General features: G+C 43.4%; 2 protein-coding genes across 2 annotated transcripts in view; one reads left to right on the top strand and one right to left on the bottom strand.

Annotated features, from left to right (window-relative positions):
- SLC49A4 (solute carrier family 49 member 4) overlaps positions 1-4079 on the bottom strand; it is a 69663-nt gene extending 65584 nt beyond the window's left edge. Inside the window, exon 1 of the mRNA XM_065840619.2 lies at positions 3519-4079. Within this exon, the coding sequence (XP_065696691.1) occupies positions 3519-3894 (376 nt within the window). The 5' untranslated portion in view covers positions 3895-4079. The remainder of the gene's footprint in view (positions 1-3518) is intronic.
- The window catches only part of HSPBAP1 (HSPB1 associated protein 1), a 35237-nt gene continuing 25343 nt past the window's right edge, over positions 4056-13949 (top strand). The window contains exon 1 of the mRNA XM_065841107.2: positions 4056-4478. Coding sequence (XP_065697179.1) covers positions 4442-4478 — 37 coding nt within the window. The 5' untranslated portion in view covers positions 4056-4441. The remainder of the gene's footprint in view (positions 4479-13949) is intronic.

Raw genomic sequence — 13949 nt, forward strand, 5'->3', positions numbered from 1 at the left:
AATCAAGACAAAAACTGCAATTCTACGTATGGAGAAGGATTTCAAACCTACTTCAAAATGCCCCACACTCAAAAATAATGCAGGCAAACATAATTCCTGAGTTTCAACATGCATCCATCCCAGACCAGGGCTGGGAAAGGTTACGGATGCCACCGCTGTTGCAGGTACAGCACCCAGCCGAGGAACAAGGGAAGCTCCCCAGCTCCCAAGGGAAAGCAGGCGGGCAGAAGTCTCCAATCCAGCCTGGGGAAGCAGGGAGGACAGAACAGGAACAGGGCTCACCCCCCCAAAGAAGAATTTCCAGATATGTGAGCCTTGCTAAGCATCTGAAAATGAATGTTTTTGAGAATGACAAGAGCTCGGCAAATAGTACAAACTAGCTTTCAATTTACACACCTTACAGCATATCAGCTAAACCCAGGCTTTCTCCAGTGCCTCAAAGACCCTTTCAAATAACGTGTTAACATTCTTCAAAAAAATTGCCTATTCCTACTGAGTCTGTTCAGACCTTCATGTACGATTTTTTTTTTTTTGCAAATACAGCCTTGTGAAGACCATCACTACACTCCTGATGAAAATCCACCCTCAATTTCATAAAATCCAGGAAATGCCTGTGGATCCCAGGAACGTGAGTTTAGCCAGCCCAAACTGTTTGTCACACTGCTCCTGACACCAACACCATTCTGGGTGACTGAAGTCCTTGGGGAAAACGTCCAGTTCCCTGCAGCATCTCCTGCAGAAAATTCCCCAGTGATACCATCTACAGACCTTTCCCAGCCCATGTGTTCCTCTCCTTCTCCACCTGCATTACCTGTGTCAACTGCAAAGACACCTCCACAAAAAATCCAGGAGACACGCTTGGCAGGCCAGGTGGGAAAAGGTCACGTAAGACAAAAAACCCTTAGAGGTTAGAAAACAAAAAACGTGTAACTCCTCCATCCTGGATACCTTCTATACAGAACTAAAAAACAAATAATCTAGAGCTTATTTAGCTTACTTACTAAAAATGAACACTGCTGTCCTGTCTTCTCTGAGGACTCTCCACTCCTCTGAGAAGCTGTAATGGAGCTGAATCATGCAGCCCCAAAAACACTTCTTCTAAGTAGGATTAGTAAAATGTCTATTGTTTAATATTCAATCTTTAAATTTCTAATTAGTTAAGAGGTAAACCAAAAAGGTGACTAAACCCTTATAAACCGTAATGAAATAAGAAACAGGAACGCAAGTAACATAATGGAAGTTTGGTAAGGAAACAGATTAATGTTTCAAACTATATGCTACAATGAAAAACTAAAAATCAAAAAGATAAATACTTTTGGACTTCATCTGGAACATCGTAACACAAAACCAGACTTAACTGAGGGCAGGCAGGTAGGTATAAATATCAGTTAGATATACCTCTGATTGTGAAGTATAGGGCTAGGTAAAAGCAGAATCTCGTCTCAAATTCTGACATGCATCATCTACAGTGTCATACTTTTGATATATGCCAGGTTTTACATGTTGACACTTCACAAATACATTTTTTTCCTGACAGTTCCTTTACTAACTAACTCCAATGACAGATGATTGAAGCCAGAGAGCAAATGGTATCGTTTCTCCGTATTTTTGGTACAGAGAGAAAACTTGGTGTAACAACAAGCATTCATACCCCTGAGCAAGTTAAATACTGTCCTTGCAAGGTCACACTCAACCAATTTTTCAGCATCAATGCAGCAGGGTCACGCTGCTCCCGAAACATCTGTACTTCAAAGAGCAGACACCTCCCTGCAAGGTGCCACCAGCCGAAACGTGCCCCATGGGAGAGGTGGGTGGCAGTGGCTCTCCTCTTTGCTCCATGAGAGACCAAATGGCAGGGCTCCACAGTCACCTCCCAAGCGAACAGCACAGCATCCCCTGTGCGAATCATCCAGACCCAGAAAACAGCATGAAACACAACAGGGCCCACACAAAATCTGCATGGTGCAAAGAACATGCTCCAGGGCTCTTATGTACTCCTCACGCATAAAGACAGAGAGTTGAGATGCTCTATTTAGGCTATCAACCAAAATTCTCTCAACAAGGAAAGCAACAAAGCAAGAGCAAAGGGGTAGTTTGTATCAGTATCTCTAATGAACATGGAAATTAAAAAAATAAAAACATGAGAAAATCCAGAAACTATACGACTAATCACATTAAAGAATAAGAAGACACTAATGTTTCTTCTCCTATGAGTTACTTCAAATCTTTTCCAGTATTTTTTTTGCATCTCTCAGAATCAACTTTGCAGAAAATAAAGAAATAAAAATACAGACTTGGTTCTACAAGCACAGATTCAAGTTGAGTTTTATTTCCTTCAGACCGTGAGCAGAGCCATTATCTTTGCTGTACAAAACAGAATAACTTACTTTAATTTTAAGATAATTAACACCACTATTATACAGCAGTCTAGACAGCCATTGTCAACTTAAGTCTAAATTGCTTGAGAGGAGACTGGCTGTACAGCCACCACACACTCATTTGGAGAACCTATTTTCAGCCCAATAGGTTTTATTCCCCCAATGCCTCTTCAGTTTTAGGAAAAGCAAGTCCAATTTCTAGACCCAGGCCTTCTCAGCTGCCTGCTTTCGCTTCCTCTCCTACCCTCCCCACAAATGAGCTATTAATTCCTTAATAAATGGAACATGTAGCACTTAACATCAGGAGCCACAAGAATACACAAGCTCCTATCTCCTGTTTAGGGGCCTATTTAAACAAGAATTAAGAGACTAAATGCTTCTGTGGATTTAGGCCCAAAAGCTCAAATCTGCAAACACAGGTACTTGACCTCATGGAGTGGTCACTGAGGTGACCGCAGCCAAACTGCACAGGCCCTGGAGAAGTTCTCCAGAGACAGGCACCAACTTCAGAAGTTTGTCACTGAGACACAACGGCCCTAACGCAAATTAGGAAACTCTCCCTTGTGTTCATCTTCTGAAACCCTAAAGTGTGACTTCTGGTTAGTGTTCTCTATATTTGCACCTCCCTAACACAACTATAAGCAAACCTCCGACTTCATGTCCAAGTCCACTTTTAAAAACGGAGTTATTTCCTTCAAGATGCAGATGTTACTCAATCCAAACATCAACAAGGGTGTTTGTTTCACTGCTGATTACCAGGAAACACGACCACGTCCAGGTCAAACACCCACACGGCAATGCCAGGCTGGAGCCTATCGCCAGACCCACGCCTCAGTCGCCACCTCGGATGCCATAATTCCTCTTAGCTTTAGGAACAGCCTAAGTACCTTCCTCGAAAATGGCCTTTGATGTGCCTTTGTTTGAGCACTGTACCGAAAATAGCACTCATGATGCCTTTAAAGTATTAGTCACCCCGTTTAAGGCGGAGGCCGCCAGCTCCGAGCGCACCGGTCAGCCCCGGGCCGGCCAGGCCGCCCCTCACCGGGACACGGCCACGGTGTCCCCGCCTGGCCCGGGGGGAGCCGCAGGACGGGGCGGGGAGTCCCGACCCCCGGCCCCGCCGCCCCCGGCCCCGCTCACCCTTCTTGTCCATGAGCCACATGAAGAAGAAGCAGGGCGCGAAGCCGATGGGCCCCCAGAAGACGAGCAGGGCGATGTCCCAGCCGCTGAAGCCGAAGGCCAGGCGGGCCGAGTTCTGGATGGGGCCCCATGTGTTCCACAGCAGGCCCTGCGCGAAGCCCAGCAGCGAGAAGAGCAGCAGCACCAGCCACCGCCGCCCGTACACGCGGCCCGCCAAGGGCGCCAGCCGCCGCACTGGCACCGGCACCGCCGCCGGCACCGCCGGGCCCCCCGCCGGCCCCCGCGGCTGCGGCCGCCGCCGTTGCTGCTGCTGCTGCTGTGGCGGCGGCGGCAGGAGGGGCTGCCGCTCCTCCGCGCTGCTCCAGCCCAAGCCCATCTGCGGGGGCGCTGACGGGGGCCCGCCGGGCGGAGGACCCGGGAAGGGACACCCAGGCTCCAAGCCCCGAGCGCGGCGGCGCTGCCCCGGCCCGGCACAGCCGCATGCGCGGTCGGGGAGGGCCGGCGGCCACCTCCTTCCTCCGCCGGCGAGGGGAGGAGGGAAGCGGCGCCGGGGAGGAGAGCCGGGCCCGCCGCCCGCGGGGAGGGAGCCGAGCCGGCAGACAGCCGCAGCTCCGGGACCCGTCGGTGCGGAGGAGCACCTGGGTCGTCACCCTGCGGAGACAGGGGGCTCAGGCTCTGGGGCAGGAGCGGGGCGGCCCGTGGGAGCCGCTACTGGGAGCGCGGGGCCACTCGGGTGTCACCGTAGGGGTCGGGGGAGATCCGACCAGACAGCCGCTGTCAGCTCCGGCCGTCACGCTGCCACCGCGGCTCCGCCCCGCGCTGCTGGGACGGGTTCGCTCCGGGGCCGGGCTCCCCCTTCCGCTAGCGAGGGCGGTGCCGAGGGGAGCCCGCCAGAGCCGTCCCGGAGGGAGAGCCGGAGCAGCATGGCCGGGGCGGAGAGCCGCCGTCCTGCCGCGCCGGGTAGGTGCCCTGAGCCCCTCCGCGGACGGCGCCGCCGCGGCCAGAGCCCGCCGCGCTGCGGCCTGGTGCGGCCCGGCGAGCGGCGAGGCCGGGGCCGGGCAGGGCAGCTTGTTTCTGGGTCGCGGGAGGGGAAAGCGGTGGAATGAACGGGGACTCCATGGCTCTTCTTCAGCTCCTCCTCTGAAACGTCCCTCTCCAGCGTGGGCCCGTGTCAGAGGGCAGAGCGGGGTTGGGCCTTCAGCCGGTGCGGGACCCTCACGCAGGGCCATCCCGCAGCAGAGCTGCCCCGGGGCGTCTGCGCTTTTAAAGCGACAAATTGTTTCGTGCTGAACTGGATACAAATGAGCCGTGCTCCAAATTAGGGGGGAAAATAGTAGGATACAGTTACAGCCTGCTCAGAAATAATTTTTTAAAATAATTTCGATGAATATACCATCATGTGGGCTACACTAAGCTCATTAGAAATTATTATAATTTAAATAGATATAAGTATATAGTCATTCCATTAGGTCGTGTATTTATCTATATATCTAGCATCTGCAGTTGCCATAAAATTAAGGGTTTGTACACTGCACAATGTTGCATCTTCCCTGAAAAAAGAAAAAAAAAAATAATCATTATATCAGTTTGGCTCGCTTAGGGATTCTGTCACAAAGTCTGGAAACTGGCTTGATAAATGCCTGTGCGCTTACCTGGGGAGAGATGACCAGTGGGATCCTTGCGGGCTGGTTTTAAATCCAGTGTCCATGGCGTAACTGTTGACGTCCTGGGCAGTGCACCACTGAATTTTACATGTGCTGTCCATCCCACGATTTGGCAGCTAAAACTACACACTCCCATGAATTTTCTCCCAAAACATACAGATATTGCATTTTGTTTAGCCCACATGGCGCTGTTTGCTAGACTAAGGTTCAAATTAGAGGTTGCACTGAAAGGGCAAAAAGGAAGCTTTTACCAGCTGAAACTGGCAGAATTATTGTCAAAAAGGAAACGAGATTTTGTCTAGAAAAGTTCAGAAAATTCTCCAGGAAAAATCAAACTCATGCACAATTAAATAATGGGGTGACATACAGATAGTAGCAAACTAAAATTTGAGCTTGCTGTATACAACTGTAGTGACAAAAGTATAGTAAAACTATTGGACAAGATTCAGATTTGTCTCAACCAAAGTGTATTGCAGTAGTGCTTTGAGGCTCCAAGTAAGATTAATTCCCTGTTTTACTAGGTCTTTTTCATACATTACCAGCTCGGCATAATTTAGCCCATGCCAAAATGTTATTTCAATTTAAAATGGTTATGGTACTACTGTAATTTAATTGATTCAGTGGCGTTGTGCCAAAGACAAAGTGCTGTCATTTGCAGAAGTAAACAAAGTGAAAAAATATATCTCTCTGAACATTTTTCAATTAACTGTAGTAATTGTGAGGGTTTCTTGGTTGTTCTAGTGGCAGGAAACCCATCCAGAAATAAAGCAAGTGGGTCTTTGCCTGTTCTTTAACTGTAAAACTTGCCTCTTGCCTTTTACTACCTGCATAGTAAAATGAAAACTTGAATATAAGCAGGATAACTCCGTGAAACCTTATCCAAGCCACCTCATCTTATGACGGGTTTAAAGATATTTTGACTCTTGCATGGATCAGCAAGAAAGAAAGTTCTGAGAAACAGCGACGAAGGGAGCTGTCAAAATAGGCTCAGAAAATCTAGGTGTATTTACTGTTGACTTAATAATGATTAAAATAATTTATTTTAATTGCTTGATTTGAAATCACTCTGTATTTTCATAGCTTCACAACCCATATGCGCATCTTTCAGTCATGGTCTGACCTTTTCTATTCCAGCTATTTAATTAACACGGTGTAATATTCTGTGTGAATTATTCTTGTTTGCAGGATATGGTACCATTTAAATTTGTTAATGTAAAGGAGCAGTGCATTGTTGATAAACTGTTGGAAACCAAATTAGCTTTATCTTGCAGCTAGCTGATTGCATTATTTCACTCATGGGTATAATACTTCCCTAAATATGCTAATTTCACTCTTTTCTCTGTGTGGTGACATTTTTACTGTTCTCATTACTGACATTTGTAAAATTTGGGTGTGGAAACCTTTTCTTGCTTTAACCTCATTATAATGTAGCTAAAGAGATTTGAATATTATCAGATGAAGTGCACACATATTCAAGCAAGTGAAAGGTTATTTTGTCTCCTAGCCCAGAACTCCCATGCCTGTTGCAGGACTTGCATGGACTTAACAGCACCTAGATCCAAAACTGTGATACAGATGCCCATCTACAGTAGCATATCCATTGGTAGGTGCCTCCATTTCAATCCTAAAAGCTTCCAAGGTGGTTGTGTCTCCATATTCATGCCTATCCGCCTGTGTCCAGCCTAAAACCTTCTGGAATTCATCCTAGGAGGAGTTGGTGGCCTGGAGCTCTGATAGACTACTGGTAACAGATAAAAATTACAAGGCTGAAGCTGTTATTGCTACCAAATGCTCAGCCCACCCCTGAGGCAATCCTGGCTGATTCGTTTATGGGTTGGCACCTGGACTGTGCTGATTTAAGCCTGGCTTATTAATATAAACTGAAGGCTTTGGCAGATATATTCTAACCTTGAGGCATTTGGAGAGTGTAATTCAGCTGACACACGCCTGTCATGTGCTGGTTGAGCTGGGCAGTCCAGGAGAGTGTCCCCCCACATGGTGCAACCCCCAGTGCCATTAAGAAGTGCCATTTGCTCTCTCCAGTCGTCAGGTTTTGGACAGATTTGCTCTCCATGTGACTTTCTTCAGGGAGATTTGATGAACAGCAGCATCCCCTTGTTTCTTATGCCTCTCTCCCAACAACTAGTAATGTGTACAATCTCGTACTTTCTTGTGTCCACTCATATCTTGCATGAGATTTTTATTTCTGTTAGAGTATTTCAACAAGAGCAATGGTAAAACAGTTTGGATGTCTTGGTATGGAAGTGCAACTTTAGCCTTTTGCAATTTTATTGTTTTGCTAATGTTCAAAGGGTTATCTTAAATTTTGAAGTACCACGTGCTTTTGAAGACTGGATACAGAAGACACTACTGCTTCTAACACTATGAATACTACTGAATTAGTCAATGGTTGGCTTGGTGACGTTAATGTTTAAAAGGAATCTGAAAATTTTGAAACTCCTCTACTGAAAGGACTTTTTCAGATATATTAATAGGTTGGCAAATACTGAGTTTTGGCAAATTTTACATATTGCAAGTAGCTTCCAAAATTCAAAGCAGCTGCACTGCCATGGTTTCCTCGCAAATTAAAGGTCATCTTCAGTCTCCAGAAACGCAGGTGCTGCTGATTAGAACAAGAGTTCATCACATCTGAGTGGAGATTTGTACCTACAGAGTCCTTGATCTTTTCCAATATTTAGCTCTTGGTGTTTACAGATAAAGAAACTTTGCAGTTGTTATTTGAAAAAGAGAAATAAAATCTCTGAAGGAAAGATGGTAAAGATATGTTGACACTGCTAGCAGTGGCTTGTTACATTATAAAGTTGTGAAATGTAAGCTGCTGTGTAACTAGGCTGTGCTTTCTCAGTGACAACAGAGTTTCTTTCATGTTTAATATTTATATTAAAACCCAGCATTAACATTAATTAAATGTTAAGGTTGAAAATTAAATTAGAGGAGCTTGGTAGTTTACATTTTGGTGAGCTGCATTAGGTCGAATGCATCCTTAGCTCTACGTTATGTCAAAACAAGATTTTACGTTCTTTATAAGAACCCCAAGATTCAAAACATACGCTGTTGACAGTTTTTCACAGACAAATCTCATGTTGCCGCAAAAGAACCTCTATAAAGAGAAACAGTAACTTGAAACAAAGGTTAAGCTCACTTCTGCTTGTTTTACTCATGCTGAAAGAAACGGAATGATGTGAGCAGGTGGAATAATAGCCATGCTTTTTGTTTAATATTCCTATAATAATAGCAATCCCTGAATCTAATACCCTGATTGTGCCTGTTGGTTATTGTGCACTTCGGAAACTGCTCTTGAGCTTTACATGGTGGGTCTCTCTGGTTTCTTTAAATTCAGTAATTTATGTAACTCAAAAATACTACTTTTATTCTTCTTAAGTAAAATTTCATTCTGACAATTATGCCTTTAATTGACTCAGTCATTAATCATAATTTGTATCCTGTGTAGCATACTAGTGAACAAAGTCATGTATACTTCCCTCATAACCCCTTTGTGGATCCAATTCAAGAAGCTCAGTTGTATTATTGACAATATATTACAATGGTTTATGGGAAAAAAACATATTTTTAGAATACTATTGACTGTTTACTACAATAACTTATGGGAAAATGGTGTATTTTAGATTTAGGTTCTTTTGTTGCTGTTATTTTGAAGTTCTTGTCAGTCAAGTTTGAAGGATAGGGCAACAATAAAGTCGTAAATGGTTACAGTTTCTGATGATGAATTTTACACGGTGCATTTATCTATTTAAGAGTAGCGTATTCATATTTACTGCTAACAAGGAATACAAAAAGAAATAAACTTTACTTACAATATGAGCACATTTTTTCTCTTAAATTCCATGATGTGCCAGTTCCTTTACCTTCAATCATAATGTTATATTAGCATTAAGTTTGGTATTAAATTTCCCATCTTTTAAGAGATATTGTGAGAAATGCACATCAGTGCCAGTGGAGTATTGGGAAGGAATGGCTTTGCTGCTAAATTTCCTTAGCAGCAAGTGAGTGTCATTTACACCCCAAACAGACAGAAAGATGAAATTTTCACAGTCTAGCTTAAGGAAGAACAGTCTCTCCTTTGGAGAAATTCTTTTATATCCTGATGGAAGGTTTTAGTCAACGACCATAGTCTTTTCCTTCAAAAGAAAATGAAATGCCATTTACCTGACAAGTGCTGCAGTTTCATTGTGCTTCATTTTACTTTCAGCAATCTTCCAATAAGAAGTGTACAAAGGTTATTGGAAATACATTTAGTATTATATCTGTCAGTTGTACATATCCTAATGTTCCTCGGTTTGGGGGAGTGGGAGAGGAAGGGGATATTTGGCTGAAGATGCAGCAGGCAGGAGCTGCAAGGACGAGGAGGGAAAGGAAAGCTTTTCTTCTGCTGGAGGAGCTGAGATCATTCAACACGCAGCAAGTTTGCTGAAAACCAACACAACTCTTTTCTAGAAATGCACTGGAGGGTGGGAGGAGAAAAGACAACAGGCAGAAGTTGGCCAAGGGTTCAGGAAGAGCTTTCTAGGAAGAGCCCTAAAGGATTTAGGGAGGAATTTCATGAATAGTTGCTTGAGATGATAGGCTGTCACTTAGAGCAGGGGTGGGTAGTCCCTCCCAGTGCTGTATTCTGGACTCAGCCCCTTGCTCCATCCCTGAGATGTCTGGCAGCTCTTTTCTTGTCTTTATCAGAAAGACAGGTGGAGGTTTGAGGGCATGGCTAATGCTCTTTTTTTACCTCATGTCTTGAGTCCGTCAGACTTTGTGTAAGAAAAACGGCCAGATGCTCAGCCCTGCCGAAGCAGGACTGGGACGTGAGTGCAAATACGAACTCCTCTTTTGGGCTCTTCTTTTCTCTTGGAGCTCTCCTCCCGTGGCAGCAGACACAGAGGGCAAGAAAGGGTGTGTTGACTTCAGGCTACCAGAATGAGCTGCAGGTGCCAGTCTAACCTGTGCAGACCTGTCTGTCCTGAGAGGCTCCACACAACTGCTAACTAGTCTTCAGTAGCCAAAATATCAATGCAAATCTAGGTTAAATGCCCCCCGGCTATGCTGCTTCTGCAGTACTGACATTCCTGGCGTCAAAGATAATAGTAATAATTGGTCAGGAAATAATATCTAGATATTTGCGCAGTATATCCTAAAATCTGCTCGTGTATATTTAGATGAATTCTGTTTGCCCAGAGTAGGCTGATGGTAGCAAATAATGTTGTAATCACATGCAGATTATTTAAAGTTGGTTTTCAATTTACAGAGTTAATGTCCTGTGAAATCATTAAGTCTGACCTCCAAACCAAGTCACTTCTCTTTGGTTTGGGGAGTTTCCCCATCCTTCCACACACTTTCTCTTTTCCCTCTCCTGGTTGTTGGATAGTCAAGATTTTGGAGGTTAGTTGATTTTTTGAGTGACATGGCTGCTCTGTACTAATGTATTCAAAATCTCCATTTTTTCTTTTCACTTTTTAATTTTTTTAAAAAAGAAATAAGGATAATGAAGCATTACAGATTTGCAAGAAAAACAATTTGATGAAGCTTACATGAGATATGCTACCAGGATTGCCTTGTACTCCCTCTTTTAGAAAATAATTTTAATACCTCTCAATTAAATCTCATATTTAAGCAGCAGGGTGTTTTGGCAGAAGCCAACTACCATGCACTAATGAACTCTTCTAATTTGCTAAATTATTTTAAATGAATGACAGTACATTTAGCTTTTTAATGACAGTACATTTAACTTCTGAACAACTTTGATCAAGTCCACTTTTTGTCAGGCTGCCTGCTGTGCTAAACTCTTTATTCCCAAACCCCACTCAGTTATTCAGAAAAACAGTTAATCAGAAACATTAAATTATTTTCTCTTTTAGAAGCACAAAGGCTACTGAAAAGTACTTAGCCAATTCATCGTTTTTCTTTTCCCTGCCCTCAGTGCTGAGTCTGGATGAGTCTTCACATTTGACAACACTTTATGTAAAGACAACTGGAGAGCTTTGGTTTTTTAATTAGAAAATCTCTATTTCGCTATGTGTTACTTTTATAAAGAACACGTACATTTTTCGCCAATTATATAAGCTGTGACAGTTACAAAACCTGAGCTAAAACTTGGTTCAGTTTTTCAGTTCCTGGTTGGATTCTATACATGCCTTGTGTAAAGTCAAAACATGAGACAAATTATTCCTACTTCTTTTTGTACTGTGAAGCCACACCAGTTGTTAAGCCTGATAGAAAGAACTAATTTAAAGTATTCCTTTTCTCTTTTGGATCAGAGTACAGCTGAGAAAATGAGGACTCCAACAGAGCTTTTCTTTTCAAAGGGAATATGTATTTCTATTCTCTCCTGCTACCAGATCTCCCCTAGGAATCTGATATTTAATGCCCCAAATATGCCATGGACATTCTATTTCCTTGCAACATATTTTATTTGTACACCTTTTACTTATATACATCCATGTCCAAACTATATGCTCTTATATATGGTATGCAATCTCAGGTTTTGCCTAGGAATCAATTACAAGTTAGGAAACACTGAGAAGCACAAGCCCAGCTCACAAGGTCTTTGTGAAGCTGTGATAACAATAGCTAAGGAAAAGATTATTATTATTATTTTAAACTAGATTTTTTTCTGCTAATCTCTCTTTCAAGAGGTATCTTCACATATCTCTTTTAATTACTTTTCACCACTCCTACAGCATATAGTTCCATCAAAAATCTCTGTTGGTCATGAGCAGGGTTCTCCAAATTATCATAATAACTATTTGATGTAGTATATGATATTTACCTTTTATAACGTGCCTTTTCTCTAACATGCATGACAAATATTATGGGGAAGGAATTATGTCTAGCTGACTGCTGTTCTCACCAAGGAATAAAAAAGAATGAATCAAGACACTTAAAAGATCCTTCACAGAAAATTGGCAAGAATCCCTATTTGTCTTTGCAAAAAAAAATAAAAAACAACCCAATGTTAATTTATCTAATGCTTTAAATTTTTGAAAATGTTTCAGACTTCACTGCCAATTATATCCTATGTATTGTATGTGATTAGATAGATCGAAAATATATATATATACTTTAATACTGTTTGAAGATAACATTTATTAGCATCTTACTAAGACAGGCTGTCCTTTTTCATGGTTTCTAAATTTTATAGGGAAATAGGTTTACAATTGAATAAAGTGTGGTGGCATGACAAAAACCTCCAGCTGACATTCAGTAGAGGGGAGGCTATTTAGTCTAATCGTGGTTTTTTGTTCAGCATGGATACGAACTCTCCAAGTAGCTTGAGCTCTGAGCTTCCCACTCTGTATTCACTGTGGTTAAAACCACACCTTTCAAAAGTAAAATATACATGTGGAAGTCACATCAGAAAGCCACAGAGAATCAACAGTTGGCTTTAATGAGCCTTCCTGTCTCTCCCAGTAAAATTTCTGCTTTGATAGTACAGCCCAACTGTTGACTGAAGTTACAGAATAAACCTGAAGCTTTTGCAATAAAACTCAGCTTTACAAAATCCTCCAAAAAAGTGCCACCAGTTTCTTGCATTTCTTTGGATTTACATCCTCTAAAATAATAAAATGTACTGCCCTTAAAAAACACTTGAGAACTCAAAAAGACACCCATGTGGTGATAAACTTGGCAGGAATTATTTCATTTTTACGAGTTGGAAAATCTGAAAGGTACATAAGGCCGGCCAGCTCCTGCATCATGAAAGACACCTGTGTATGATACTGTAATTGCACTGGTTAAAGGCAAAAGAAGTTTTATAAACCACCTGGGAGCGTTCAGGTCTGGACTGAATCTTGCCTTAGTCTCTGAACAGCATCAGTGTGAACAAACATGCTGAGCTTTGACCTGTTCCCATGCCCGCAGCAGCTCCTCGTGCCGGCACCAGCTCACGGCCTTGTGTCTGCAGATGGTCCTTGCACCTACTCTGGCCCTGCTCCCTCCAGGTGTACTAACCTACGGCTCGGGAAGCCCCAGAGCCTCCACCCAGGGTAGGCCACACCATATGGTGAGACATACGGTCCCCATGAGGCCTCCTTATGTCCTGGTTGTGCGAGTTGCTGGAGCGCGAGACCGAAGGCCGAGTGTCGCAGACATCTCTGTCTCACACCAACACCTTCCTGTCAAGTGTTGCTCTGTGTATAAGAGGAAACATGGAAAATAAACCAAAAACCAAACTCCCTCCTGTCATCTGCCTGAAGAAAGGGAAGCCATTTAAAAATGTTATCATCCCTAAAGATAAAATATGGGAGGTCGTTGCTTTCAAATCTTCACAATGGAGTTTCCATGAGTGAAAGGAGACAGTGATTCAGTTTCCTTGGAAGTCTGTGGGAGAAGAGACCCCTGGACTGTAGCAAACCCCAGCCCTGATACCTCCCACTGCACTTGTGTGAAGACAGTAGCTTAATTTAGAAAACTAAAAAGCACAGCTACACTGGAGTATAAACCCTGTCGAACAAAGGGGGACTCGCTAAAGTTATCAGAGATGTGTCATACAGCATGAACAGGGCTCCTCTTATTCCTGCCATTCACCCTTCAACGTTCATATATTTATTTTAACTTATCTTTGAAACAATCCAGAAGAATGTTCATCGGTGACCTTGTTCTTCTCCTGTGTTTGCCCCAGCTGGCACCACAGGGCTGCCCTGTGCGTTCTCCACGCCTGTCCCACCACACACACACACGGGGAGGAGCGAGAGGCAAAATTAGCACCCAACAGGAAAGGGAATTTTCTTATCCTGTATTT

The sequence above is a fragment of the Patagioenas fasciata genome, chromosome 7 (genome assembly GCF_037038585.1).
Source record: "Patagioenas fasciata isolate bPatFas1 chromosome 7, bPatFas1.hap1, whole genome shotgun sequence".
In the NCBI taxonomy this organism is placed as follows: domain Eukaryota; kingdom Metazoa; phylum Chordata; class Aves; order Columbiformes; family Columbidae; genus Patagioenas; species Patagioenas fasciata.